This window comes from Antechinus flavipes, chromosome 2 (genome assembly GCF_016432865.1).
Source record: "Antechinus flavipes isolate AdamAnt ecotype Samford, QLD, Australia chromosome 2, AdamAnt_v2, whole genome shotgun sequence".
Classification (NCBI taxonomy): domain Eukaryota; kingdom Metazoa; phylum Chordata; class Mammalia; order Dasyuromorphia; family Dasyuridae; genus Antechinus; species Antechinus flavipes.
The window spans coordinates 675,953,848-675,981,830 of record NC_067399.1 but is presented as its reverse complement, the minus strand read 5'-3'; the positions used below and the strand labels follow the sequence as shown (position 1 = coordinate 675,981,830).

The window sequence follows — 27,983 nt, the reverse complement described above, 5'->3', positions numbered from 1 at the left end:
GGCGCTCACTAAGGCCCGGGCTGGTGTCGGCCCACCCGGGGGGAGGGGGCTCCAGGCCCATCCCCCCGCCCCCCCCCCCACGCTCCCGCCCCGCCCGGCCTGATCCCTCGCGAAGGCCCCCGGGCAGCTGCCCCTCGGAGGCCGGCTCTGGGGGGTCCGAGCCCCCTCCCCGAGAGGATTATTGGAGGCAGCTGCCGCGCTGGAAGCAATTTGCTCTTGGCCGGCTTCCGTCCTGGGCCGCGGGCTGGCGGTGGGGGAGGGGGCCGCCCGGCGTAACCCAGGGCGAGGGTCTGTGCTGGCGTCCGTCTCCAGGACCCTCCCCCGGGTTCGGGACCGCCGGGCGCGAGGGAGGAGGGCGAGTCTGGACGCCAGAAAGCCGCCGGCGGGAAGGACCCTCGTCGGAGCCTGGGGGACGGCGAGACCCGGCTCCGGATCCTGGCCCAGGCTGCCTCCCACCCAGATGGGGGAGCCCTAGTCCCCCCCTCGGGCTTGGGGGCTTGGGGGTCGCTCTTGCTCTCAGCTCTCGGGGTTCGGCTGCGGCTACATCTGGCTTGTGGGGGGGCCGCGGTGAGGAGAGGCGCAAGTTCCAGTTCTGACGCTGAGCCCGGGTCTCCGGGGGCCGGGCCCGCGGCCGCTCTCTCCGTGGACGGCGGAGGAGAAAGAAGCGAGCGGCTCCCGCTGGGTTTGTCGGCCCCCGCTTGCTCTGTGGGCCGGAGCCCCAGGCCGGACGCTCGCCGAGCCCCCGCCCCCTTCCCCCCGAGGCTGGGCCCGGCCACTCCCAGCGCATTTAGGGTTGGGGCGTTCAGTGCCAGCTGGCTCACGGGGGCGCCCCCTAGCCCCGGGGCCTTCTGCTTCCTGGTAGAGGAAAAAGGGAGGAGAAAGCCCCCTGCGGAATGATGGGGCCAGACCCCCAGCTTGGGGGCGGGCGGCCCTTGCGCCTCCTGTGCGGGTGACCCAGAATTTGGGCCCAGAATCGCCTAAATCGGGTTCGGATTCGTGACACTTGCTGGGGTTTGAGTCTCACTCTTCTCTGCAAAGTGGGGATGAGGAAAATCGTCCCTTTCTCTGGCGTCCCAGCAGGGAGACCCGGAGCGTCCGGAAAGCGGGGGGTGAGACCCCCCCGGCCCTTCTTTCTCCCCCGTTTTCACCTGGAAGATGGTTTTGTTTTCAGTAACGAGGCAGATACCCAGGAGTCACCGGTCTCTGAAGCGGTTTCAGATTCTGACAAAGCTGATTCCCGTTTTACAGAGGGGGAAACTGAGGCCTGGAGACTTTGCCTCTCTCGGAGGAGACGGCCGGTTTTGGCCGGTTCTCGGTTTGGGGACAAAGCCGCTGGGGCAGTTCTGACAGCTTGGAGCGGTGGTTGTTCCGAGTGGAGTGAATGGAAGCCCCCAAGGCCCGGCCTCCGTCCCGGGCAGGAAAGGGGACCGGTCGGCGACTAGCCCCAGTGTGAGGACACGGCCTCCCCGCCTTAGAGAGACCCCTCGTGGCCGGGGGCGGCGTGACTCCGGGGGCCGCGTTTTATTCCCAGGTCTCGTTCCCAAGGGGGGGCTCCTCTGCCAGGGAAGCCGGGCTCCCCGCGGGCCTCCGTCTCTCCGCGAGCCTGGAGGAGCCTCCGGTGCTTCGCGTGATGGAAAATTAAATTTTTCCAAGTGTTTACTGATTTGGATTTATTGAACTAAATTCATTAGAAGCTGTGCAAACACAGCTCAGCTGTTTACTAAATTGGAGCCTCCTTCTCGAGGCTCCGGCGCGTCATCTGTTCTCACTTGAACGCCGCGGGCCTCGGGGGCTGGAAAGCCGCCTCCGGGGAGCAGCTCTGCCCCCCGCGCCCCCCCGGCACCCGGGCCCCCGCGGCTCCCGGCCGGCGGCTCCTTTCTCCCCCTTCGAGGGCGGCCGACGGCGGCGGGCGGGAGAGCGCCACGGGAGCCGGCCGGGCTGCGGCCAAGGGACCGTCGGGCGCCCCGGACTCCTTCCTGCGGCCCAGGCAGGCCGGGGGCCCGAGGCGAGGGCAGGGGGGCGAGGCCGGGGGCCGGAGGCGAGGGCCAGGGGCGGGGGCGGGGCTTGTGCGGTCGCTGTCGGGGCCGCGGGGGTCTTTTCCTCGTCCCGCCCGTGTGAGGTGCTCCCGGGCAGTGAGTGCTCGGCCGTCACGCCGCTGACTCTCGGGACGGAGAAGGGGACGCGCTCCCGGCGGGGGCTGGCTCTGCGGGCAGGGGGCGGTGACGCGGCCCAGAAGGGAGGGGGCAGACGTTGTGGCCGGGACCGTGGCAGCCTCATCTCACTGAGGACCAGGGTCAGGGTCCCGTTGGCAGCCGGTAACCGGGCGGCGGCGGCGGCCGGATCTGACCGCCCACCGCCGACCCCCGGGCGCATCAGGCTGGAAGGACCGTTGGAGGCTCCCCGAGTGGGGAGGGGGCTGGGCCGGGAGAGGAGTTTGGGGGGGAGGGGGAACGCCCGCGGCTCCCTCAGCTCAGCCTGTGCCCGCGTTCGCCTCGGGGCTGGGGGCGGCGGCCGTCGGTCTCGCGCTGGGCTTGGGCGACTCTGGGAGAGGGAGCCAGGCGGAGGACGCCGGTGTCGGGACATGAGCCCCCTGGGATGTCGCTGGTCCCCCGAGGGCGGCGGCCCGGGATCCCTCGGTTCCCTCCTCTGGCCGGGGGTCCCGTGGCGGGCGGGGGGATCGAGCACCGGGATGGAATTCCCCACTGACTAATCCATTTCTGTGCCGAGTTAGGCTGGCTGCCGTTACTGCCGCTGCAGCCGTCCGTCAGGGCCGCCGGTCACCGCGGTCATGGAGCCACCTCAGGAGTCCGTCTTTCCCCCGCATTGGGGGTCTGCGCTGCCGCCTCCGGGCCTCCGGGGGACGTGATGAGCGCCGAGGGCCCCTCCTCGTGAGGCCGGGTCCCCTCTGTGGCCTCTAGCGAAGCCGCCCGTCCCTCGTGGGCGCCCGCGGGCCTCGGAGCGCGGTTAAGGGGGGACCGGTGGGAGGGCGACGGCTTCCAGCGCACTGACCGCTCCCTCTCCTTGCAGGGCGCACCAGGAGGCGGCTCACGGCGGACTAAGCTGCCCGGGAGACGCGCGGTCCATGCGAAGCCTGGTCTGGGTGAGTCGGGGTCTCCGGCGCGGGCTCGAGGGCTCCTGGCCCCATCCGGGTCTCGGGGGAAGCGTCTGGTGCAGAGCAGGGCCTCGTGGGCGGCGTTGCCCAGCCCAGGGTCCGGGGAAGGTCCCAGAGGGGCTCGTGGGGGCTGCTCGGGGGCGCTCCCTCCTCCATAGGGGTCGGGGCACGAGCGCGGGGCTGAACTGGAGGAGGGGAGTCTCCCGCGGGCCCTGCCTCCCTCCCGCTCACGGGCACCGGCGGGGCAGAGATGCCCTGGGGCACAGGGGAGGGGCCCTCCAGAGGGCGACTCTGAGGCCCGCTCTCATTGCCCGGGCGCGGGGGAGCGGGAGCGGGCGCAGGGGGGCGGGGGGCCGAGGGCGTGGCTCAGCGGGCAATGGCCCCATTGGGCAAAGGCCAAACTTGCAAACCCGAAGCTTTCTCGGGACGGCGGCAGTGGCTGACTCGGGGCGCGCCGATGGGAATTCTCCAGCAGGACCCGGCGCGGGAACGACTGGGAAGAACGAAGGCCTGTGGGGGGAACACGGTCTGTGCCCAAAATCCGGTCGTTCTAACGCCCCAGGTCGCAGCCTCGTTCTCGGGCAAAGCCTTTTCTTTGGGTAAATGGGACTTACTTTTCCCAACAAGTGTGAGGCGAGCTTTCAGCGTTCGTGCGTGTGAGGTCCGGAGCCCTGGCTTCCCTCCCCCTCCTTGGGAGCTGAAGGGGAAAGTCGGGCTGAGGGAGTGTGCCAGCCGAGGGGCCGGGAGCTGCAAGAGACTTCAGCATCCATCAGGGCATTGATAAAGTGCCTACTGTGTGCCAGCCGAGGGGCCCAGGCAAGGAAGGCCGGGAGCTGGAGACTGAAGGGGGGCGCTTACATGGCTTTCCCAAAAGTTACCCTGGGAAGCGCCGTGGAGGGCTTTGCCCCGAGCCCTCACGGCCGAGCCAGGAGGGTTTGACCGGTGCCCAGCGCTGGTGAAAGAGGGGCCGGGGCCCGCTCGGGATTCTTGGCTTTGCTCCTTTATCGCTTTGTCTTCAGGCATTAATATTTGCAGCCGCCGCCCATCGGAACAGAGGTGCCAGGAAAAGCGAGCCCCCGAACGAGCGGCTCTGGGAAGAAAGGGCCCGGCCCCGTCTCGGGTGGGAGAGGGGCGCTCAGGGCCCGCCCAGCCCGTGTGCACTTGTGGGTGCAGGCAGAAAGTCCGGAGCCCGCTTCTTCTCGGTGACCGGATCGGGACGGGAGGCTGTGGTAGGAGGCCCTGGGGAGAGGTGGGCCGCACTGAGCACTGGGGCCCCAGAACAGGAGGGGAGTGCTCCTCCCGGGCCCCGGAATGGAAGGGAGTGCTCCTCCCGGGCCTTAGAATAGGAGGGGTTTGTGTCATAATAACGGCTGGCATTTACATGGAGCCTACTGTGTGCTACAGTCTGGGAGCCGCTAGGCCCATTTTGGAGATGAGGAGACCGAGGCAGCCCGAGCTGGGTTTGGGGCGCCGGGGCCGTAGGCGGCGGGCCTCTATCTCCGGCGGCCGAGACGGTTCTGGAGCCCTGGGGTTCTGCGCCCCGGAGTCTCCCGTCGGCCCCGGGGGGCGGAGGCCGTTGCGGGACCCGGGCTTGCTCGGGGGCTCAGACGCCCGCGGTCGTCCTTCCTGAGCTGCGGGAGCGGCCCGCGAGTGACAGACGTGTTCGCGCGCCTTCTGCGGCCCCCCGGCAGCGCTGTTTAAAGGGCGCCCACCTGGGGCCGGCTGCGGGCTGACGTGCGGAGAAGGGGATGTCGGGGGCCCCTGCGGGGGGGCGGCTCCCCGAGCCCTCAGTCGGAGCCGCCGAAGGATGGCCGGGGAACGGCCGCCCGGGGAGAGGGATCTGGTTCGTGTCCAGCCCCTGGTAATTCTACCCTCGGGCCGAGGGAGCTTCTCAGTTACACTGGCCCTGCCTCGTCCCGATCAAAGGGGGCCATTGTTGTCAGGGGCGGGGGGGCTCGCCCGGATCTGTTTCAGCAGAGATGCCATATGGGAAAGGCCGTAATTCTCCTTTTCAGGACCCCGGGGTCTGTCCTGGGAAAGAGGCAGCTGGCTTCCCCTGGTGCTTGGAGAGTCCCCGGGGGTCCCGGAGGTCAGCCCGGGCCCAGAGCCCCTCCTCCAGCGCGGCAGGCCACCCCGCTGGATGGGTCTGCTGCGTCCGGTCCCTCTGCGGTGCTCCCCAGGCCCCTCCTCCTCCAGGTAGCCCTCGGGCCCGATTCCTGCCCATCTGGTGGGTCGGAGGTGACCGTTTCTCCTCCTCGGGCATCTTCCTCCCTGGGACCATTGGGAGCGTCCCTTCGCAGCGCCTTCGGTCGTGGGGCCATTTGTGGGCATCACGGCGGCCGCTGAGGGGTTTGGGAGGAGCCGGCAGAGTCCTCGTCCCACGCCGCGGTGCGGCCGGAGTCCGCCGGGAACGAGGCCCTGACTGGCCAGGAGACGCGGAGCCTGGAGCACCTCAGGGGTCTCCCCCACGGGGCGGGGCCGCGTGTTCCCTGATTCTGCTCCCTGGGCCGAGGTTCCTGCCTCGCGGACGGTGGGCACCGTGCTCCCCGGCCAGCCTGGCGGACGGGGCCCGGAGGACGCGCGGTCTCCCCCTCACCTGGCCCGGTGGCTCCTAGCCTTCCATCAGGCCGGGCGGGCACCTCGCGGCATGAACGGACCCCAGCCTGACTCCAGCTCCCCGGAGAGGAGGCGCCCGGCCTTTCCAGCTCCATGCAGGGTTGTGCTCCTCTGGGAGGGAGGACTCCCACTGACCTCGAAGCCTTCCATTTGGTGGCAGAAGAAGAGTTTTCAGAGGAAGAAGCTACGAGTGAGAGTTTGGTGGAAGATTCACCTTCATCTCACCCACTGTAGCTGGTGGCTGGGCTCCTGCCCGCCCCCCGCTGAGACCAAGCTGGTCTGAAAGACTCACCGGAAAGCTGCCCAGCCCCAAGTGAAGGAGACGAGATTCATTCCGGCTCTGTGCTGGCCGGAGGCAGAAGAAAGCAGAGGCTGAAGGACAGAACCTTTGGATTTGGCGACATTCGGAGGGAGCTCTTGGAACCGAGCAGAGAGAGGCCTGTAAGAATCTCGCTCTCTGGGCCCAAGGGAAGAGACGAGACTTGGAAGGAGAAACAAACGTTTGCATTTTTACTTGCAGCTGCTGCATTTGGGGCAATTGTTGATCTGAACTGACACTAAGGCTCCTCCAGAAAACCTCCCCGAGAAACCTGCACCTCTCCCAGAGAGAACCATCATCTTAGATTATTTTAAAAGAGCTCTTGAACTGCAGAAGGAAACGTTCTCGGGCGGACGCCGCGCGAGTACTCCCAGCCGAGGACGGCCTCTCTCCTTCCTTGGATGTGGGTGCTTGGAACGGGAGCCGCTGAGAGCCGGGGGGCCTGTCGGTGTTTGGGGGCGGCGGGCCTGGCAGGAGGGGTGCCCGTGGGGCCCTTTGAGGTTCTGCGATTCAGAGAAGGAGCGAAGCAGGGGCTTGGTTGGCGCGAGCTCTCGAGGCCGGCGGGGGCCGGTGGGCAGAAGGTTGCCCGCGAGGTCCAGGCTTGGATTCCGGCCCTCCTGGGCCGCAGCTTCCTTCAGACTCCCCCGGTGCCCGATGGAGGTTTCCACAGGGACCTCGCTGGGATTTTGTTCTGGCCTGCGTCCTCCTGCCCCGATTCTGGGCTGGCCCGAGCCGAGCCCCCCGAGGCCCTCGGGCACGTCCTGGCGTTTCTCCGGGCTCCCTCCCATTCTCTTACTCGCCAGGCCCGGTTCCGTTTTGGGATTCGGGGGCCAGAAGCCTCGCCAGGGTCCTAGGGGGCCGACACCCCTAACAGTCCCCCATGTGGACCCTATGATTCGGAGCGGGACGGAACCTCGGAGACCCTCTGAGCCAAGGCCCACTTTTTCCAGCTGAAGAAGCAGGACCCGGATCGGGGCAGTGACCTGCCCGAGGAGGAACCAGTAGAACTCGGAACCGGGCCCGCGGACTCCATTCCCGTTGTTTCCTCCTCAGGGAAGAATGAGATTATTTAGGTCCCGGCCTCATAAGTCATTGAGAAAATCGCACCAGCTGTCAGCCCGGCCCCTTCCTTTCCCCCCAGAGAAGAGAAGAGGGGAGAGGCCGGCCCGGCTTTCGGGGGGCCCCACCCCGAGCGGGCTTCGTGGTCGCGGGTGCTAACGGGGACTCATTGCTTCCTTAGTTATTTTTAATGGTTAAGCCCCCGGGCCCCGTGGCGTTGGATTCCTTCTGAAAGCCCCGCTCTCGATGGCACGCGTGCCCGGCGGCGGAGGGCCGGGGGGTTCACCCAGTCGCCGCCTAATCACCCGCCGGTCCCAGGGACACTGAGGCCGAGGTTTGGCCCTTCCTGGGGTTTACCCAGACTCGTCTCTCCCGCGGAGCCTGTGTCCCGGCGCAGGAAGGCGCCCCCCTCCCCCCCCCCCCCAGGCCCTGCGATTGGCCGAAAATTAAGTGGGACGGACGGACGGCTCCCCGTGCTCGAGCGCTTCCTCTTGCGGCCCAGTCATCCCCGATGGAGGCCCGGGGTCCCCCCCCCCGGCAGAAGCCAGGGTCCGGGAGCCTGCGCCAGGGGCCGCCGCCGCCCATGAATGGTCGTTAGATCCAGGTCAGTGAGTTTGGGCGGCTGCGATTCGTGGCAAAGTCTGAAAATGCAGATTTGTCTCGGCTCCGGTAATGAATTCAGACTGCGCCTCTCGCCCTGAATGCGGGCCCGGAGCCGGGCAGGGGACGGCGGATGGAGAGGATGATGTCATCCTGCATTATTGGTATTAATCGTGTTTGTCATTAAGGAAAACGGCCATTTAGGGCCAGGAAATCTGGAATAATAACAGTAATGATGATGGCGGCGCAGCCCTCGCAGCCTCCCCCCACCCACAGCTGATCCCTTTGTATGGAGCCCATGATGCTTTTGTGCCCCGAGGCGCTCACTTTGAAGCAGTTAGAGGATGTTCTGCTTTAAAAATGGAGGCGTCCAAGTGTGGTCCAGGGAGGGGCCTCAGGAAGGACGGAGAAAGGAGAATCTGCACGAGGGGCTGCCCCGGCGTCCCGCGCAGGCCCCGGGAGTGGGTCCGTGGTCGCCCGCCAGCCCTTCCGCTTGGGGAGTCCCCCCCGAGTGCCCGTGGCCAGGAGAGGGTCTGAAAAGCCGGAACCGTTCCCCAGCTACGGACCGGACACGGCCGCCACGGGGCAAGGACACACCACACCCCATGGCACAAGGATGCGCCCCAAGGGGCAAGGACACACCACGCCCCACGGGGCAAGGACACAGCTGCCACGGGGCAAGGATGCGCCCCAAGGGGCAAGGACACACCACACCCCACGGGGCAAGGACGCGCCCCACGGTTCAAGGATGCGCCCCGTGGCACCAGGACACGTCCTGCGGCAGCCGCTTCTGAACTAAAAGGAAACCAAGCAAAAGGTTAACCTAAGACGCCGAGGGGTGGGTGGGCAAGAACCGACCCCGGGTCCCTCTCAGTCCCTCTGACCCCCCACTGCCGGGGCCCGCGCTCCATCCTCGCTCGGCCGTGACCGGGCAGACTCTGCCGCCCTCCCGGGTCCGGATCTCAGCTGTGACCCGGCCGGGCCCTCCGAGCTGGAAGCCCTTGGCAGAGTCAGAGCTTTGGAGAAATTGCTCTTGAACCTTAATCAGAGGCTAATTATTGTGAATCCCATTGTAATAACGCATGAAAGACACCATTGAAAACCAAGCGTCGGAGCCTCGTTTTACGATACGGAACATGGCAGGGAATGGCTCGTTCTCAGCTGCCGTGCCTGGGCCTTGTCAGATCCCCCGGGGCCTGGCCCACGTTGGGGTCACCTGGCGCTGGGGCTCGCTCGGGCCTCTGGGATGGAGGGAGCCCCTGCTCTGGGCCCACGGCCGGGGCCTTGCCCACGTCGGCGGCAGCCTGTTGAGCCCGTTTCTGGGCCTGTACGCTGTAACCCGCGCTCCGTTACCGCCGCAGAGTCTCCTGTTAAGTGCCCGCTCGGAGGCCGGCCCCTCCTCGCTGGGAAGCATGGCCGTGTCCGCGTGGGAGCCCGAGCCCCAGCCGGGCGGGTCTGTGAGGGCGGCGGCCCCCCTTCGGTCGTTGCTCCCTGATCCCGCGCCGGGAGCCCCTCCCCCGAGGCCGGTGCCGGTTATTTTGTCCCGCCGACGTTACTATTGGGAGCACACCCGTAATCTGGAGTCAGCAGGTTCTCACAGCACTATCTCATTAAATTTTCAGGCAAAAGCTACAGAAATTAATTGGAGGCGTGTAATAGTTCCGAACGTGAGCTGGCTTCTGGTAATATAAATTACGCGGCGAGAAGACAGTTTTATATACTGAGCGAGGGAAAACTGGTCTCCTTTAATGAGAAGAGATAGGAGGAGGGAGCGGTTTCTCCTTGCCCGCGCCGCTCTCTAAACTGTTTGGGCTTATTGATGAATAGACTTAATTCGGGGCTACAGTTCCAATAATTCAGGTGGCACAGTTTAATGGCTTCTAGATAAAAACTGGATTGAAATGTTAATTTCTAGGAAGAAACCGGAGTCCTCCCTCTTCCCCCCCATTGGAGACGGCCTGGGCCCCCCATGAAACCACTGGGGATTCTCCCCCCAGGTCTCCGGGAGATGTTCTGTGGCGCACAAGTTGGGGTTTTTCTGACCTGGGCTGGCTTAAGTGCTCGCCCTCATACCCGGCTCGCTTCCTCCCCCAGGTGTCACGGTTCCCCTCGCGCTCGTTGCGTGTTTAACTTAATTTGCTCCGATGGGAAGTTCCGTGAGCGTAGGACGGTTTTTTCTCTGCTAAATACCGGCGGTCTGGTTCATCCCTCATGGCGACATGTGGCTGCCTTTGGGGGCCTTTGGAGCACATGAGGCAGGGGCTTTTCCGGAGCTTCCCGCCCAAGCTGCCTCTTGGAGGGCAGCAAGTTAACCCGCCTGAATGGAGTTTGGTGCCCGCAGACCAGAGGGGACCCGCAAACTGAACTATGCAGCTTTCGGCCCCCGGGACCCCGCCTGGAGATCTCCTCCTTTCTCCGGAGCCAGGCCGAGTTGTTTGGGGGATGGCGTGGGGCTTCCTTTTTATTTATTCAGTCGTTCATCTGTTTGCACCTTTATTTAGTGATTTGTGCATTCATTAGTTTAATCTGGTCAGGTGTGGTTTTCTGGATCTGCCCACCTTGCTCTGGATCCACCACTCAGTCCTGTTCTGTTCGGTTCTGTTTGGGGGCCATTCCCTCTGGTTTGTTTGGTTCTGTTTGGGGGCCATTCTCTCCGGTTTGTTGGGTTCTGTTTGGGGCCTGTTCCCTCTGGTTTGGTTCTGTTTGGGGGCCGTTCCCTCCGGTTTGGTCGGTTCTGTTTGGGGGCCGTTCCCTCCGGTTTGGTCGGTTCTGTTTGGGGCCCATTCCCTCCGGTTCGGTTCTGTTTGGGGGCCCACTGGAGTCAGGTTCCCCACCAGATCGGGCGCTCTAGGCTTCCTTGGTCCATGGCCAGCTCTATGGAGGACGGGTCAGAGGGCAGAGACCGGGGCTGGGGGGCAGGCGGCCGCAGGGTCTGCGCAAGGCCGAGCCTCGGGGCTGGGGCTGCCGGGGGGCTTGTTCTCCAGTGCGTGCTGGCTATATCTCCTGAAGACTCCCCGACGCAGCCCCAGGTACACAGGCGGCGCTCAGTTAATGTCTGCATCCTGGGGCATCACTGTGCTTTGTCGGCGTGCCGGGTGCTTCGCTCTGCTGCCGGTGGGCTCCTCCTTTGCAGGCCTTCTGGCTCCTGGGCAGTGGAAGGGCCGACTAGTCTCTAAAGCTGGCTCAAGGTCAGAAGGGATCGGCCCAACCTCCCGGGATGGGCCAGGAGGCCTTTTCCAGGACGCACTCGCACAGCGTCAGAGCCTAAAGGTTCAGCTTGGAAAGGGCGCGGGAGGCTGGAAGACACGGAGTCAGGTTGGAGGCCAGGAGCCGCTTGGCCGGTGGGGGCGCTGCCTTTGGATGTGCCCTTGCGCCAGGCGCCCGGTTCATGCCGGACACGGCACCGCGGAGGGTCTCAGAAAGGTCTCCATCCATCTGGATGCCGATGATAGTTCCAGGCCCTCCTTCCGGTGCCGTAGATGGCGGCCGCCAAGGTTCCACGCTGGTCCCCACCCTCCGGAGAGGTTCCCAGGGGTCTGCCCCGAGTGCCGGGACGGCTCCAGCTGGTCAGGTCCCCCGAGGACCTCTTCACGGCTCTGGTGGGGCTTCCAGCAGGGCCGCTAATGTCCGCAGCTTCTGGGAAGCTGCAGCGTCAGGATCCCGGAACCATCCTCAAGGGCTCCTCGGCCTGGAGGTGGAAGTCGCCCCTCAGCCCGTTCCTTCGTGCCCGGATAGATCCTCGGCCAGGGGAGGCCGCTGTGGGGAAAGAGGAGTGGTTCTCCCCCCCTGACCTGGGGCCGGGGTGCAGGAAGGAGTCGGGGCCAGGCGAGGGTCCTCAGCTGGGGATGGCCCCTTGCCATTTCCTCTCAGGATTTTTAACTCAACACGTGCCAGAAACAGGAGCGTTTCCACCTACACAGAAACCAGCCACGTCCTTTGGAAAGTCCGTCATACGCCCGGCATGGTCACCTCAGAGAGACGGGTTTGTGCCCTAGGTCAGGGTTTCTGGGGACACGTCCTTCAGCATCGGGGTTCTGGGGCCCCTCAGCAGAGCCGTGTCAAACTCGAGTGCCCGGTGGCCGTGGCTGGACGCGCCATCTGGCCATTGGGATGCCGTCGGTCAGTTCTCGGCCTTGCGTCAAGTTGTTTTCTAGCGGTTCACATACCTCTTCCTAGCTTCCTCTGGTTCCATCCCCAATCATCCGCCATTGGGTTCCTCCCAAGGCCTCCCGCTGTCCCTGCCGCTGCTTCCTATGGCTCTCTTCCTTTTTGATCTCTTTGGGGTATAGGCCGGGTAATGGCATTGTCCTCGGAGGTGATCCTATATGTTTATGACAAGAGCAATAATGATAATATAAAAGTTAGGTTATTCTTACATATTTTATAACAATGAGAGCAATAATCACGTATAAATCATATTATTCCTATGTATTCTAATCATTTCCAAGTTTATCTTGGCTATTTGATCTTTATAAGAGAAAAAGAAAGTTTCCTCTACTAATTTTAATTGCATTTAAATGTATTTGTGCAGTACCATTTCCTCATTTGGTCAGGAACTTGCATTATCCATAGTTGCAAGAAGTATTTCTTCTTTCTCTTTTCTTTCCAAGCTGATAGGTTGGGATGTGTTGGTCCAGACATAATTTGTCCCAGATGATTTCCTTGCTTTCCCAGCAGTTTTTGGCAGCTAGTTGTTGGGATTTGTTGAACTGTATTCTGGTGGAGGTTTGCTTTAGCATGCTGTGCATCTCCTCTCTATTGATCAACCTCTTTTTTTTGTCAATATGAAATCATTTTTATTAGCACTGTATAGTATAGATTGAGACCTGGTTCACATAAGCGGCCTTCCTTCTCATTTTTCATTATTTCATTATCAGAGACGTCTCTACTCTAAACATCCATATGGATTATTTGTGCCTGACCTGTGGTGGGGCCCTTCAAGCTCCTATTGATCTTATCAACTAGTCAGACTCACCACACCTTGACCCGGGCACGGTCATGTCATCCTGGTCCTCTGAGCACAATGGATCACAACCACTCATTTATTTTTCCATAAATTTTCATTAGGACTTCTTCAGATAAATTCTGTTGTTCTTGTTTGTGTCTCTGCAGACTCACAGGTTGCTTTGATCGGAATGGCAATGAATATGGAAATTAATGTAATTATTTACATGTCTGGTATAACTTCAACCTGGTTATACGAATACAAAAGCATTTCCTATGCTTTAATTGTTCGTTATAATTACAGTGCGCCAGAAAGCCTGCCAAATGATGATGAGGCTACAATGGTTAAGCAAGCCAGGCAGCCCTTGTGCTCACACTGCTTATATTCTGATTTTCATAGGGGAGGATAACATACTGGGAGCATATGGAAAGCTCATGGGAGGGAAATGAAGAGCAGGGTAGGGGATGACTAGTTTATGGCCAGGTAAAACCAGTGATCTGTGTTGCTGTAAATTCTTTGCTAATGTTATTCAATATTTTGTGTCAGGATTTATAGGCGGTATTGCTGTATAGTTTTCTTTGTCTGCTTTGTCTCCCCATAGTTTAGTTAACAAGATCATATATTGTACTTGGTAGTATAAGCCTTAGTAGGTTTGCCTCTTTGCAGCAAGTTTATGGAAATTAGGTCATTGCCTTATTTTAAAACTTAATTTATATATGAATGACCCCTGCTAAAAGTGCTATTTGGGTTGAATCAGGAATGGTTTCATTTATGTTAGAGAGACACATATGAAATGATTCCTTTTATGTTTCTATTAGTCATTATCTGGATGTAGATAGCGTCTTTCTTCATATATCCTTGATAGTTAATTTGGGTATTTATAATCGTCTTAACTTGTCATTTCAAAGCCAATTTTTCACTTTTCATTATTTTGTGCGGGCCATTCAATGTTATTCTAAGATCACCAAGCTCATAGCACAGTAGTACGCCATCACAATCAGCCGTTCCCCAACTGACGGGCATCCCTGCAATTCCCAGTTCTTTGCCGCCACAAAGGGAGCTGCTATCAATATACTAGAACATATACAAATAGACCAAGTGGTGGTGTTGTTTAGTAGGTAGTTTAGTAACTCTTTGGGCATAATCTCAGTTCGTTTCTTAAGAAAAGGACAAATCCAGGAACTCCAATCCCAAGCATTTATTAAACTCCCACTTTGTGCTTAGCTCCCTGCTAGGTTGTATATAAAGACAAAAAAGTAAGATTAAAAAAGAAATCCTCCCTGGCTTCTAGGTGATTCAGCTGAGACCGTACTTTGGTCAGGTGTTCCAGTGACTCCCCCCGCCAGAGTTTCAAGGCATCTTATTTTTATTGGTTGTTTCTATAGTTGTATGCAAACTTTCTAACTTCTCCTTTGGAATTAGAAATCTTCAAAGGAGAAGGGGGTATGGGATTGCACCCCAAGCAGGAGATAGCAGGTGGCAAGATCTCACAGATATCGAGTTCCGCTATGTGGCAGACACTACACCGAGACAAACAGGAAGCAAACCCCTCAAGAAGCTTACATTCTAAGGAAGCGATGGCAACGATGAACACTCCAGGACTCAGAATTCTGCAGCATTTGGGGGCAGGGATGAGGGCTCATTTTGTAGAGCCTGGCACCCTGTAAGGGGTGGGTTTGCCCACTGGGCAGGTTGTCTTGAGATCAAACCCCCACTTCCCTTTGTGGTTCCACGAGAAATGTTTGTTCATTTAATTCCGCTGTGGGAGTAGAATTGGAGGGGGAATATTTTGGTGAAGACAAGAGGAAGAGGAGTTTTTTCATAGAGAAAGGGCAGTGTGGGGTGAGCCGCTGGAAGAAGGAAGCATTTGCATCTCTAAGAACAAACATTTTTATTCTGGGTCCGGAACTTCCTGGAGAGATCCTTCCTTTCTCCATACCTTGTGGTGTTTCTGCAGGTGAAACAGTCACCTAGGACTTGGAAACCTTCTGATGTTATAGGTCATGAGCCACTGGGAGGGCCTTTTGTTTTTTTCCTACCGTGAGAGCAAATGATAGGGGATGATGATGAAGATGATAATGATAAATTCATCCAATCCCAGCCAGGTGCCAACTTCATCATTCTCGGAGAGCATTGAGGAGGGGCATGATTCTGTTGGGCGATTAGTTTAGGCTTCTAGTTCGCAGCGCAAAACATTGGACTTTTTTGTGTTTTTAGCCAGAAAAGTCAGAGCCCAACCAGCACCGTCCCGATCTCGTCCTTCTCCCACGACAGTTAACCATCTCGCCGCCACCAAAGTCCCTCGTCGTGTTCTCCTATTACCTGCCGGATTGACGGCCGTGCTTTGGTTTTACCCTTCTTTCTCCTTAACACTTCGGAGCGTAACCTTTGTCCTTTTGAACTGACACCATTTTTCGCACCCTGGTGTTTCCATCGTATCTTACACGCTGCGTCCCAGATTTGTTTTCATCGTGCTTTGTGCATTTTTGACGTGCCCCGTGACGCTGTGATGATCCCGTTTTGTGCCCTGTGATTCTAGGAGAACACGTTTTCCTCCAATTCGGAGCCATTTCCACGGTACCATTTAACGGCTTCGGCAGGGTGATTGCCGTGCTTACGTTCCGCTGGGAGAATTTAAGGCACATGCTGATTTTGCTGGTCTTCAGGAGTGAACGGCCACTTGTCCAGCCAGGTTTAGACAGGATTCTAAATCAACTGTGAGTTCAACTCCATTCGGAATGTCACGCCCAACTCGGCGGTCTGTGGTGCCATAAGTTTATGATAGATGAAAACGGGCTTCCATGTTAATAGAGGGTTAATTCAGCAGACTTGACCCAAGCTTCTCTCCATTGTGTAATTTCTCCAGGACAGGAGCCAAAAATATGCCGAACGGTCACTCGGTGGCTTCCATGAAATAGCTTCTTTTTGTTGAATTCCACTTTGGGGGCCCCTGGATTCGCTGAGTCCCGCAATGCGTGTCGTTGAGTGCCCGGGTCTTCCTGTACGTCCTTTCCATTAAATCCATCTGAAAGCTTTGTCCGTTCAAGACCACATTTTCATATTTCCATTTTCATAAATTGGATTCGAAGAAAAAGCCAGTTAAAAAGGGAATGAAATCCTGCAGGGAAATCAGATTTTTATTTCCAAGTGTCTTAAGTGCCCGGTACCAACAAATGAGTGTGGAGAAAAATTAAAAACTATTAAAAAATGATTGACGATGCTCTCCCTGTAATTAGACTGACAGCGAGGCCTCCTGATGAAGCTACGGTTTTGAATATGCAGGCTCTGATTGCAGCCATTATGGCCGACTCTGAGCTTCCTCTCAGCTGTTTCCCCTTCAGCCGGGCTTCTCTTCTCTTTATTACAGCCAGCGTTTGAAATCATGGCCCACGTAATGATCCACTAATTGTGGATTTGGTTTTTGAACTCTTGGGGTATAAAAATGACCAGTTATCCTCTCCAGGTGCCCCTGGGAAGCCCCGTGTGACCTTGTGTCGGAGGTGGGCAGGGCCCGCTCCCATCAGCCTTCTTCCTTCTCCTGGGAACTCTTAATTCCGCCTCCTTTGGCGGATGGTTCCTGGAGGCCCCGGGCTAGCCCTGAGTATCTGGAGAAGGGGGAGCGGCTCAGAGTTGCAGGCTGGGGGAGAAGGCCGTTTCACCCAGTCCCTCTGCCTTGGGCTCTCCTAACCGGGGGCTGATTTTTCCACTTCTGCCCCGACTCGCCCCTGAGGTGGGCAGCTCGGACGCCGCCTCCTCCGAGAAGCCTTCCTCCTTGGCCAGCAGCAGCACTCGCTCCCTCCTCCTCCTCTTGGAAGTGGCGCCCATTTCTTGGTTCAGAGAGCGGGAGACGGTTCTCTCATTTCTCACGGCCCATTGAACCGAAAGGCCATTCTGGTCTCTGAGTACAAGAAAGGGGCGGTTGTGGATCGGCCTTCCTCCTGGGAAATGGGTCAGAAGAAAGGCGTCGGTCCCAAGCGGCCGAGTCCGGACTCGGGGGAACCGTCGGCGGGCCCGGTCCTGCTCCGAGGCAAGGCCGGACCGCAGGCGAGGCCCCGGCCTTTCACTTAGCACATCCGTTCTGGTCTAAGATGTGGCGAGGGTCTGCGCGGGGCACTCGGGCCACCTCCGGCCTCACCCCCCGGATTTCCATCGAGCCCGAGGGCTTCTGCCGGCCTCCGATGTCTCCGTCTGGCTTTCTGTTCCCCCCTCTTCCCCCCTTAGGAGTGGGACGGGAGAGCCCTTCACACCCGGACTCAATTTCCTGTGCCCCTACTCTGGCTCGCCACCCAGACACACGGATTCGTAAAGAGGCTTTATGGTTTCCTCCAGCCCAGCCCTCTGTGCGGATCTTTTTCCAATTACTTTCCCGGGCTTCTCGTTTTCATTCTCGGACTCCCCAGCGCCGTCCCCCTTTCTCCCAGCCGGAGCCTCTCGGGACTTGCGTCAGCATCATTGGTGATTCAGGAACCTGATTTTTCCACCCAGGGTGATCTTGAGAACCGCCCACCCTTCCTGGGGCCCAAGCCAAGAAGCGCCGGGAGGAGGTCTTGAGTTTGCAGATGGCCGTGGGGCCCTCATCACCTGCGCTCCATGAACCGGCTTTTAAACCCTGGCCAGGGCCGGGTGGCCACAGGATTGGCTTCCTTGGACATTTACACATGTGATTCCAGGATCCGTCGATCCCCCCAGATTGCCAGCAGGGTCCATGAGACCTAAAGATGGAGAACCCTGAGGACCGTTGTCCCGGGATCCCAGAGAGGAGCCGTCACCTGACCCAGGAGGAGTCCGGCGGGTGGAGGACGGAGCCAGGAGCTCTCCAGTTCAGATCCCAGTCGTAGGGGCTGTGACTCTCCTTTGCTTCCATTTCCTCATCTGTAAAATGAAGAGCCGAACTCGGGGTCTCCCCGCTGTGTGAGAGGGAGTGAGTGATTCACCCACATGGAACATTTTCCCCGGCCCGGTTCTCCAGAAGTTCTGCAGAAATGGCCGATGCTACCAGAGGACGTCGGCACCAAGAGGAAGCGGGTTTCTCTTAGATGGGCTCTCTCTGGGCTCCCGGTTTTTGTTTCTGTACAAATCGTTTCTCGGTCATTTAAGGGGAAACCATTGGTAAAATGGTTTCTGGAAATCTGTGCTTGGTGTGGGCCGGATCTGCCCAGATGTGCGGCCTCTGCCCTTCAGAAAGAGCGCCCACGGGGGTCCCGCTCTTTTCTCCCTGCTGTCTGGTCCCAAGCCGTCTCCAAACTTGGGTGTTCTCTGGGCGCTCATCACTCGCAGGAGGCGGCGGACCAGGGGCCCACAGGTGGGGCCTGGAGGGGAGGCTTTGTGGAGGCGGAGCCGGCCAGAGGCAGGATTACACTAAGCTGGGACCCTCCAGGGCTGCCCTGAGCCTTCATTTCCTAGCTGGGGCCCAGGGTCCCCCAGGAAACAGTGGCCCCTCCCGCCTTCCCCTCCGTGTTTGCTCCCGGTGGGTCCGGCCTAGCTGGGGAAGTGGGTGGGGCCAGGAGCCTCCATTCTGCCTTCAGTTTATCTCCTCCTGTGTAATTAGGGGAATTAGATTAGATAAGGGCAGCCTTGGGATTCTGGCTCTGCAGCTGCGGGCACCTTCCCTGGCCAAACAAGGACCCTCCCAGCTCCAAGGGGAAACTTTGATCCCTTCAGGCCCCACTTTATATCTAACTAGTCACCAGCCAGTTAATGAGCGTTTAAAAAAGAAGCTGCTGGAAATACAGGAGGGCATTTCCGGGGACAAAGGCGTGGAGGCGGGAGATGGGGTTTCCTTTGTGAGGGAGGCAGGATCCCAGGGCAAGGAAGGGAAGTTTGGGAAGAAAGGCCCGGAAGGAAGCTTTACGACTGCTCAGAGGGCATCCTAAGGGGGATCTGCAGGGAATGGCGGGTCGGGGGCAGAGCCCGGCCTTTCTGGCTCAGAAGGCTGATCTCACCCGGTGGGGACCTCCCCAGAGGGACGGCCCAGTGTTCGCTTCCTCTAGAGAACGCCCGTTATTATTAACTTCCATTTTGCCGCCATTTAATGATAATGGCCATTCTTCTTACCATTTCCATGATTACTTAAGCCTTGTTACTGATTGATGATTCTCCTTTGGCTTTGCCCCAGCCCCTTTGGACCCGCAGACTGTAGGGAAGGGCTGGCTCCTGGGCCAAAGCTCAGGGCTCGGTTGGATGCCTCCGTTTAGATTGGGGATTTCGTGTCCCCAGATTTTTATTTCCAGGAGAACTGAGACGTTGGGTACCGGGACATCTTCCTCGAACCTCCATTGGTTGTTGGGGGGCGGTTGAGAGAAAACTCTCAAATTAATATTTTCCTAGGCTTGAATTAACCCCCTCCTGACTTAGTTTAGCTGCTTTTCGTGGGTTTTAGGTTGTAAATGGCTGAATTACGGGGCGGTCCTTGTCCACGGGGCATCTGGCGAGATAATTACTGGCCCGAGTGAAACGTGAGGCCTTGGGGTCTCCCCGGGGAGTCGCGGCCTGAAAATTCAAAAAACCACGCATATTTTTATTTAATATAATGCAGGGGCCGAACAATAAAAACCAGTCGTGGACTATTTGAATGGAGTCAACAGAAAGCAGACGGGCCTGCTGACAGCTGAACGTTTTCTGGGCTCTGGGAGCCGGGGGGTGGGGGGAGGTCGCTCTGTCCAGGATGCTTGGGAGGGCCTTGGGGGAGGGGTGCTCTCCACCTTGGGATCTTTCTTTACTGATTTAATTCAGAGGACCAAGTTCTGCCGTTTACCGGGGGCCGGGGATGCCAAGCTGGGCCCCCCGAGGCCCCTCGTACTCGGGATGTTCCCATGGGGGAGGAAAAGGGGAAGAAATGGAGCGTGCTTCTTAGAGGAGGTGACCGGAGCGGAAGGGTGGGGGTGCCCGGTGCTCCCCATTGCACGCTTCTGAATGTGTCGGGACCCTGCACCCGTGACATAGAAATGGGCGATGTGGGCGACAGTCAGTCCTGGGTGCAGATCTCTCTGAGGCTTCCTCCTCTATAAAGCGGGATTGATGGCCCAGGAGTCCGGAGGGGGAATGGGCCGGTCTGGCCCCCAGAGTATTCCAGCCCTGCAGGAAGGACGTCTGGGCCCATTGTCTCCCCATCTGGGGTGGGCCCCCTCCAGCCTGGCTAAGTTCCGGACTTTCTGGGGACCCCCCACCTTCCCCATCTTCTCAGATTAGCCCGGAAGCTATCCCGGAACACAGTAAGCGCTTATTACTTGCCTTATCTCAGGCAGGCTAGAGGGCTGGGCGGCCTGTGATTTCAGAATGGCCGTGGCGGCCTTCTTGCTCTTGCTGCCCCCCAAGAATGAGGACCTTGACTTTCCTGGGATCTCTCGGTGCACCCGTTGGACGCTGGCCCTGCCTCCCACCATCTTGGTGCAGGGAGTGCTACAAACACCGTGCTGGGGCTGGGGTGCAGCCCCCTTAGTAAGAAGGGCTGAGGAGCGTGTTATTTTCTTGGGCAGCAGTGGGGGTCCGGCCACAGGCAGTGCTCCCCCCCTTGTGCCTCAGTTTCCTGCTATGGCAGATGAGCTTCCAGTCTCTCTGAGTTGGGAAGCCCGTGATGCTGGAGAGGGAAAGGTCACCTCCAGGTGGTCCATAAAGGGGCCCCCCAGCGAGGAGGCAAGGAGTGGGGGGAGGGGTCTGTGTAACAGAGACCAACTTAAATCCGTCACCAGCGGCTCGGGCTGAGGTGTTGGGGAGAGGTTGCAGATGTTGGGATTTTCTGTGTGAAAAAGCCCAGCTGTGGCCACCTGGGTGGGGTTAAGCTAGTCCTGGAGAACGTTTTTCTGTTCATTAGGTGGGGAGTAAAACACGTGTGTGAGCGACGGTTCTGATTTTCCGTCCAGAAGCCAGAAAGACTTGGCGAGGGCTGGGTGCCGCCGGCGGGCTCTTGGGCTCCGTCCTGCCTGCTTTCGTCCCCCTGCCAAGCGCGGGCTTGCCTCTGTCCCCCTTGGGTGAGGGGGGCACAGCCCCCGGAAGCGGGCCTGCCGGGCTGCGTCTGCCCTGGTGCATCTTGGTCCTGACTTTGTTTCCTCTCAGCGTCATCTTCACTGGTCAGACATTTACCCAGACTCCAGTGTACCTGAAGGAGTGCCAGGGTGGAAAGTTGGGCCGTCCCCAAGAGGGGAGATGGTATTGTGGAGACTCCCCGAAGTCAGTCGGGGATTCTTAATCGTAAGGTGGCCTTGCTGAAAGCTTTGGTTTTGGAAATGCAGTTTATTCTTCAACGAACAGAACTGCGGTTAGTTTTGTGGGCTTTTTGCACCCTTCCTTGGTGAGGGAGGGGAGCCCATCCTTGTAAATGGCTCCGTCAGGCATTGAGCGCGTCGAGAACACGTCCCCTTCTTTGTCTGGAATCTGTCCGCTTTCGAGAGGGGGCTTCGGATGCGCTCCCCAGCATTGGACCGCCGGAGTCGGCCGGAAAGAAGGTTGGGCCGTGGGCCGGCTCCCGCCAGCTCCCGCCAGCTCCACCGCTAGGTTTGGACGTGGCTGGGCTAAGAAGTGATTATTTGGATGCCCCCATTTGTGTCATCAGAGAGCAGTCTCCCCCTCCCCCCCATCCAGGTTAACAGAGGGTCCGGTGGAGTCAGTCTTGTGAGGGGACGGGACCCTGGCCCCATGCTGCCCATCAAATGAGGCGCTGCCTGCTTTCCCTCTGCCCTATTGTCTTAGGCCGCACCACAAGCTGTTTAGAAACGCGTTGCCCTTGCCGAAAAATCTAGAAAAAGGAAAGGCGATCGGCGGTGATTTATTTCCTTAACGCATTTTAAATAACTAGGTCCCTACGTGGAAAACTGTGCCGGGTAATTGAATAGAATTGCCACTAAACTCAGGGTGCCATACCTTTGGGGGGTTAGCGGGCCACCTGGTCCCCATCGGGGCCCGTCTCGTTCCCGATGAGAGCACGGATTTGTTCTGCAGGATGCAGTCTGGGAGATTAATAAATTTTAATTAAATAATCATTGAATGCTGGCAACAGTGAACGGTTCGATCTTTCCATTGGCAGACCCTTCGCCGCCGCGCTCACAGGCGGCCCGCGGCACGGCCCCCCCTTGCTTCAGTCCCTGCTTGGAGACTCCGTGTAAATACTCTCTGGCCAGTGTTATCGAATGCCTTTGTTTATTTGGAAATTTTGTCCCGTGTTAATGAATTTATAAAACTTCCATTACCCATAAACCCGTCACTGCCACAAAATATACCCGTAAGTCAGGTAATGTATTTCAGCTGCTCCTCCGTGGGTGCTACCCTTGAGCTGATAAATTGTGTGGCTTTATTTGGCTGGAATCAGCAATTTTACGTGGTAATTAATTTTTACTGCTGTGGGGAAACAAAGATGGAGACTCAGGGTTTTTTTGCACCGACAGGAAGCTAATGCGGAGCCTTCTTTCCGGGGGCAGGGGACGTAGGGGCCTTCTTGGGTGGATTATAGGTTAAGTTTGCAGCGTCCTTTCAAGGACTGAGCTGCATTTGAGGGCTGGCAGAAATAATAGGGCAGACCGTATAGAACACTATAGAGGTCCAGCCCTCCTATTTTACACATGAGGGAACCCAGGATTCTCCAGGAGTGACACAGTGAGAGTCTCAGATGTGATTTCATCTCCAATCTCGCCTCCTTTTCCAGGGAGCTATTTCTTCCTTTCTTTTTGTTTTGTTTTCTTTTTAAATTTTTTATTTTCAAAACAAAAACCAAAAACGGATAATTTGACATTGGCCCTTGCCTAGTCTTGTGTTTCAGATTTTCTCCTCCTTTCCCCCACCCTTTCCCCAGATGGTGAACAGTCTAATCCATGTTAAACATGTTGAAATATATGTTAAATCCAATATGTACAAATAGATTTACACAATTCTCTTGCTGCACAAGAGGAATCGGATCAAAAAAAGAAAGTAAATGAGAAAGAAAACAAAGTGCAAGCGAACAACAACAAAAAGCAAGCAAAGAACAAAAAAAAGAGTGAAAATGCTATGCTGTGAACCACCCTCAGTTCCCACAGTCCTCTCTGGGTGCAGACGGCTCTCTCCCTCACAGAACCATTGGGACTGGCCTGAATCATCTCATTGTTGAAGAGAGCCACGGCCGTCAGAATCTTGCTGTTGCCGTGTACAATGACCTCCTGGTTCTGCTCCCTTCCCTCAGCATCAGTTCCCGTGAGTCTCTCCAGGCCTCTCTAAAATCATCCTCCTGGTTGTTTGTTATAGAACAGTAATATTCCATAATACTCGTACACCATAACTTATTCAGCCATCGCCCTGCCGATGGGCAGCCACCGAGTTCCCAGTTCCTGGCCACTGCACAAAGGGCTGCCGCAGACGGTTTTGCACATGTGGGTCAGGGACCTATTTCTGACACGTTTTTCCAAATGGTGCTTGGTGACGTCCCACCTGTTCGTGGCTGACTCTGCTCCGGGGAGGAGAAGAGCAAGTGCGAGCCCCTTGTTGCTTCCCATTTGTTGGCTTAGTTGTATCTTGACTTTAGGGTTGGGGAGCGTCACCTGGTTCACCCCGGGGCCCTTCATGTTCATAGTGTTTTCCAATTTTCCCAATTTTTATCAAACAGTGAGTTCTTATCCCAGAAGCTCTGGGGATTTGGATTTATCAAACACTAGAACACTAGTCATTGACTGGTGTGTCTTGTGAACCTAATCTGATCCACTAATCCACTGTTCTATTTCTGAGGCGGTACCAGGTGGTTTTGATGACCACTATTTTATAATATAGTTTTAGTATATGTGTGTGTGTGTGTGTGTGTGTGTGTGTGTGCGCGCGCGTGTTTATACTAATATATGTACATATTAGTTTATATTTTAAATACGTATTATATATTTATGTCATATTTAGTATACATATAATATATTAGTATATATTCTGGCACAGCTGGGCCAATCCTTCACGTTCAAAATGAGACTTTTTAATTTTTTATTTAAAGTTTTGAGTTTTATCCCTACCTTCCCCTTCCCTAAGATGGCTGGCAATCAGATAAAGGTTATATATGGGCAGTTATGTTTCCATCCTAGTCATTTTGTGTAAGAAAATTCAAAAAGAAAAGAACGAAAGTGAAAGATAACTTGCTTCCGTCTACGTTCAGTCCATCTCAGGTCTTCCTCTGGAGGCAGGGAGCATGTTTCGTCAGTAGGAGGACCCGTTCCTTAGGTGAAATTAGGGGAAAAGGCTGCTCAGACGCTCAGCTGCCGATGGTACATGACCCAAAATGGGGGGCCTTGGGTCCGAGGGCATTCCTAGCCAAAATTCAGGTTGGAGCTTCCGGGACTCTTTGGCCCCTGGCTCCGGTCCCAGGCCGTCAGTAAGTTTCTGCCCAGACAGCCTGCGGTAGAGGACTGAGCGTAGTCTTAGGGTCAGAGTCTCACCAATGGCTGACTGACTGAGGACCGTTGTGGCCCAGACTCCTCGGGGGGACAACAGATTTCCTGGTTTTGATGGAAGGGCCTAATTAGGCCCATTTCCCTTTGCCAGGAAAACTAGTGGCCCTTCCCCGAATCGGGAGGAGTGTGGCCCCCACTCCCCACAGGAGACAGAAACACTTGGGGATCAGCCTTTCTCGAGCATTGATCCTCCTCGCGCTCCAAAGGCAGCTGACGTCCGTTCCTGAACCCCGCCCGACCATCCCATGCAGTGGGTTCCGGCGGGGGCCCCGATTGCTTGGGGGGGGGGACCCTCAGCATCCGTTTCATTGACCGCACCCTCGAGTCGAGCTCGCCACCGCCCGCCCGAGGCGTCCCTCTCCCAGAGGGATAGCCCGCGTGTATTTTTAACCTCGGCCAGATGGTTTCCCTCCTCTTCAGTTGTAGTGATTTATTTCTCCTTCCTCCTTGAATCTGTGAAAGGGAGAATGGGCGGTGAGAACGGGGGAGATCCCCCTTTTCTCCTCCTATGCGCCTGACTCGGTTTCCTCGAATGGGTTCATGGGCTAAACTACCACGTTGCCATGGGATGGGCCTTTGGAGGGTCTTCCATTTCCTGTTCTCGTTTTCGGCACGAGAAGTGGGGCTAAAAACAGACCAGCCGTGTAAAGGAAGGGCAGTGATACCAGCGAGCGGCGGATCTGGTTTTTTCCCAGAAAACTCTTTCTCGGGGCTTACAGCCTTGTTAACAAAACCTGGAGCTCCTGACTCGGCCTTGACCACGCTCTTGGGGGACCTCGGCCCGGAGGAGCTTTTGAGAAGCCGTCTTCCTCCTCTTTATCGCTTCCATCTGTCCCCAGCAAAGATTTCCTCCCGCTATTGCTCCCTGGTGCCGTCCGGCAAGTGTTGGCCGGTCCCGGCCTGGAGCACTGCAGGCTCCCCCCGACGTCCCGGTTGTGTTTGCTTCCTAGCAACGCGGCGGGCCGGCTCGGCTGCGAAGGACGCGGACCGCGTTCCATCTGGCTCTGCGGCCCCAGAGGCGGCCACCCCAAGGAGGGATCTGAGGGCTCCGCCTCGAAACCCGGGAAGCTCCGCCAGACGGACGGGGCGATGAGATCCACATGGCGGCCTCCCCTCGCCTGCTGGGCCGGCCGCTCGTCGTTCCCGCAGCTGCTGCTAATGTCGTCCCGCTGCCTAGTCTGAAACACACAGAATTCTCCCATTAACGGACTCTAGTATCTGCTCGTCCTTTAATTCCCGGAGACGGCTTTCTGGGGTGTGTGAGCCCTGCAGGCCCCTGGGGAGGCGGAGGAGGTTTTCTAAAGGGCCTGTCGAGTCCCTGCAGATGATGAAAGACTCCCGTCCATCGCTGAAGCTCTGTATTTCCACATCCTTTCTGCCTCCATTTTTCCCCTCAAATTTTAAAAGCCATTTAGGGTTAGATGTCTTTTTCTGATTTTTTTAATTAATTGTTGCTGTGTATGACTTGCTGTTTGCCTCTCATGCCGTGTGGACGAGGAGAAGGGAAGCTTCCCCTGTCCTCCCCGGTGTCGGCCATTTGCACTCTGCTAGGAGCCTCCCCTGGGGTCCCTTGTCCGAGGGACCCCTCCGTCCCCGCGCCCTCAGTTGAGCCCCTTGTGTTTTGCAGTGGAACAGCTCACCGCTTTTCTCACTTGCTCCTGTTCTGTCGGTGATTCGGGAGAATTTCACTGGCTTGGAAAACCGGAACGTTTCTGGACATTAAATCCTCTGCCCGTAACGAAGTCGTTTGCGCACGGACTCGCCGAGCCGGAGGCTCCCTCCTCCACCTTATTCTTCCGGCACTTCCGGTGCTTTCTTAAGCCAGGGGTTCCACTGGGATCTGTGAACTTGGAGCTTTTTCCTAGTTTAATATTTATTGCTCTGTAAACATGAATCGGAGCGGGAAGAGGTCCGTGGACTCTCGGGAGGGGGCCGAGGGGTCGGGGACACGCCAAGGGCGAAGAAGCCCGGCTTTGTCACGGCCATGAGGGTCTGCGGGCCTGGCCTTGACAATGGGACGGAGCCCCGCCTTGGGATGGGGGCCTCCCGCCCGGACTCCCAGGTTCCAGCTCCCGGGACAGTTCCCCCAGAACTGGGTAACCAAGACCCCGAGCTGCCCGGCCCGGCTCTCCCTGCCAGGGCTGGGACCCAGAGCGGGGCCTGGGCGACGATGTCTGGAGCTCCATGAAGAGAGAGGGGGCCTCTGGACAGAGCCCCTGGAGCTCGTCAAAGGAGCGGCCTGTGTGACGCCCTGCTGGGAACCTCCCCTTCCTGTTTACTTAGGAAATTCCTGGGGTTGGTGGCCTTCGTTTGGCTTTTGGGTTGTTGGGGACCCCTGCCCCTGCCCCGCACTTGGACCTTCCCCTTTCGGGGTGTCAGGGGCGGGTGGCCGGCAGGACCTGCGAGCACTTGCCCCCCCACTTGGGGGGACGCCCGGGGAGAGAACAATGGAGGGCTTTGGTGCCCTCCCCTGGGGCCCGGCAGCGCTGTGAAGGCGGGGGTCCCAGGGGAGGGTCCCCGGCCCGGCCTTTGTGGGCAGGAAGGCCTGCTTGCGGGCGGACGCTGGGGAGGGGGCGTTCCGGCAGCGTTAACTTGAGCCATGTGTGGCTCCTTGGAGGGCTGGGATGGCCAATGGGAGCCAGTAAATCACCTTCATTTCCTGCTGACCTCCTCACAGCGGCAGATGTTTTTCCTCACACAAGTACCGCTAGGCCGGCTTTCCGGCCTCAGCCACGCGTTAACCCTTCCCTGCCCTGGCTCGTGTGGGTGGGCCTCCGAGGGGGCCGCGGGGACTCGCCCACGGTCCTTTAGGCCCAGGGCCTGTTCTCGTAAAGGCCGTGTGGATCGGCGGGGGCTGCGGGGACTCGGCGGGCGGATGCCAGGGACACGCTGGGCTACCGGGCAGAAGCACGAAAGGCCCCCGGCCTCGGCCACGCTCGGGGAAGGCTGCCTTGGTCTGTGCCCCCTCCCGTGCCCCCCAGGGTCCCAAACCCCACGGCCTCCTGCTCTTGTCTCTGTCCCGGGGCGGGGGCTGGCGAGCGACCCCAGCGCCTCCCAAACACTTCCTGAGGGCTCTCCGTCCATAACGGGTGGACAGAGCCGGCTCTGAGGGAGAGACGCCGTCCCTGTTGGAACGGTTCCCTTCATCAGCACCGGGGAAGGCGCCCACGCTGCCCGAGGCGGCCGTCCGGCGTGTGGTCCGGGAGCCGCGGGCACCCAGGGGAGCGTCCGGGACAGGCTTGGGGCCGGTGGGGGCACTCGTGATGTCGGGGGTCCGGCTCACCTCTGGGAGCGATCGGCGGCCGGAATTGCTCTCATCCTCAGCCCGCCCACCGGCCCTGCGTCAGAACCGGGCAAGTGACAAAGACAAGGTCTGGCCTTTCTGTCCTGCTGCCCCTCGGGTCAGGGTCCCTCCCCCCGTCCGTTGTACGTACGGTGTCGTGTCGTGGCGGAGCTCTCTGATCTGGGTTGTCTCCCCCGCCGGGGCGCGGGCTCCTGCCATAAGACACCGTCTGGCCGCTCTGCGTCTCCCCGGCGCTCAGCATCGTGCTTTGTATACAGTAGCTGTGCAATAAATGCTTTTTTCATTCACTCGCCCACTCGAGCCCCTTTAAGCGGCGCTGAAGCAGTGCAGTGACCTCGTCTTCCCCCGACACTCAGTGACCTTCTGCTTAAAAACGTTCCAAAGTTGAGCATTTCCAGAGAGAGAGAATGAAAAACTGCAAATCTCCGTTAGTTCCTTTTTTCAAAACTATTCTTTTTGTGTAGAAATGTCAGAACTCGGCCGCTCCAAGCTCTTACAAAAGTTCCCTCGGCCCCCTTTGGATGGGGGGAGGGGAGAGGTCACTATCACCCCTCCCCCCCAGAGAACGGTCATCCTCGATCCCCCGGGACAAGCTTCCCGGCTGCCTGGATCGGATTTCGGGCGGTTTGGGCTCCGGG

At 58.3% G+C, this 27,983-nt stretch overlaps 2 protein-coding genes across 2 annotated transcripts in view; one reads left to right on the top strand and one right to left on the bottom strand.

The window, feature by feature from the left end:
* CTBP2 (C-terminal binding protein 2) overlaps nt 1–27,983 on the top strand; it is an 80,467-nt gene that overhangs the window by 14,355 nt on the left and 38,129 nt on the right. The window contains exon 2 of the mRNA XM_051982673.1: nt 3,028–3,100. The gene's annotated coding sequence lies outside the window, so the exon portion shown is untranslated. The remainder of the gene's footprint in view (nt 1–3,027; nt 3,101–27,983) is intronic.
* Nucleotides 9–2,583, bottom strand: LOC127547016 (basic salivary proline-rich protein 1-like). The gene is made up of 2 exons (XM_051973874.1): nt 1,844–2,583; nt 9–855 (listed from the first exon to the last, which is right to left on the bottom strand). The coding sequence occupies exons 1-2, from the start codon at nt 2,581–2,583 to the stop codon at nt 9–11; spliced, it is 1,587 nt and encodes a 528-aa protein (XP_051829834.1).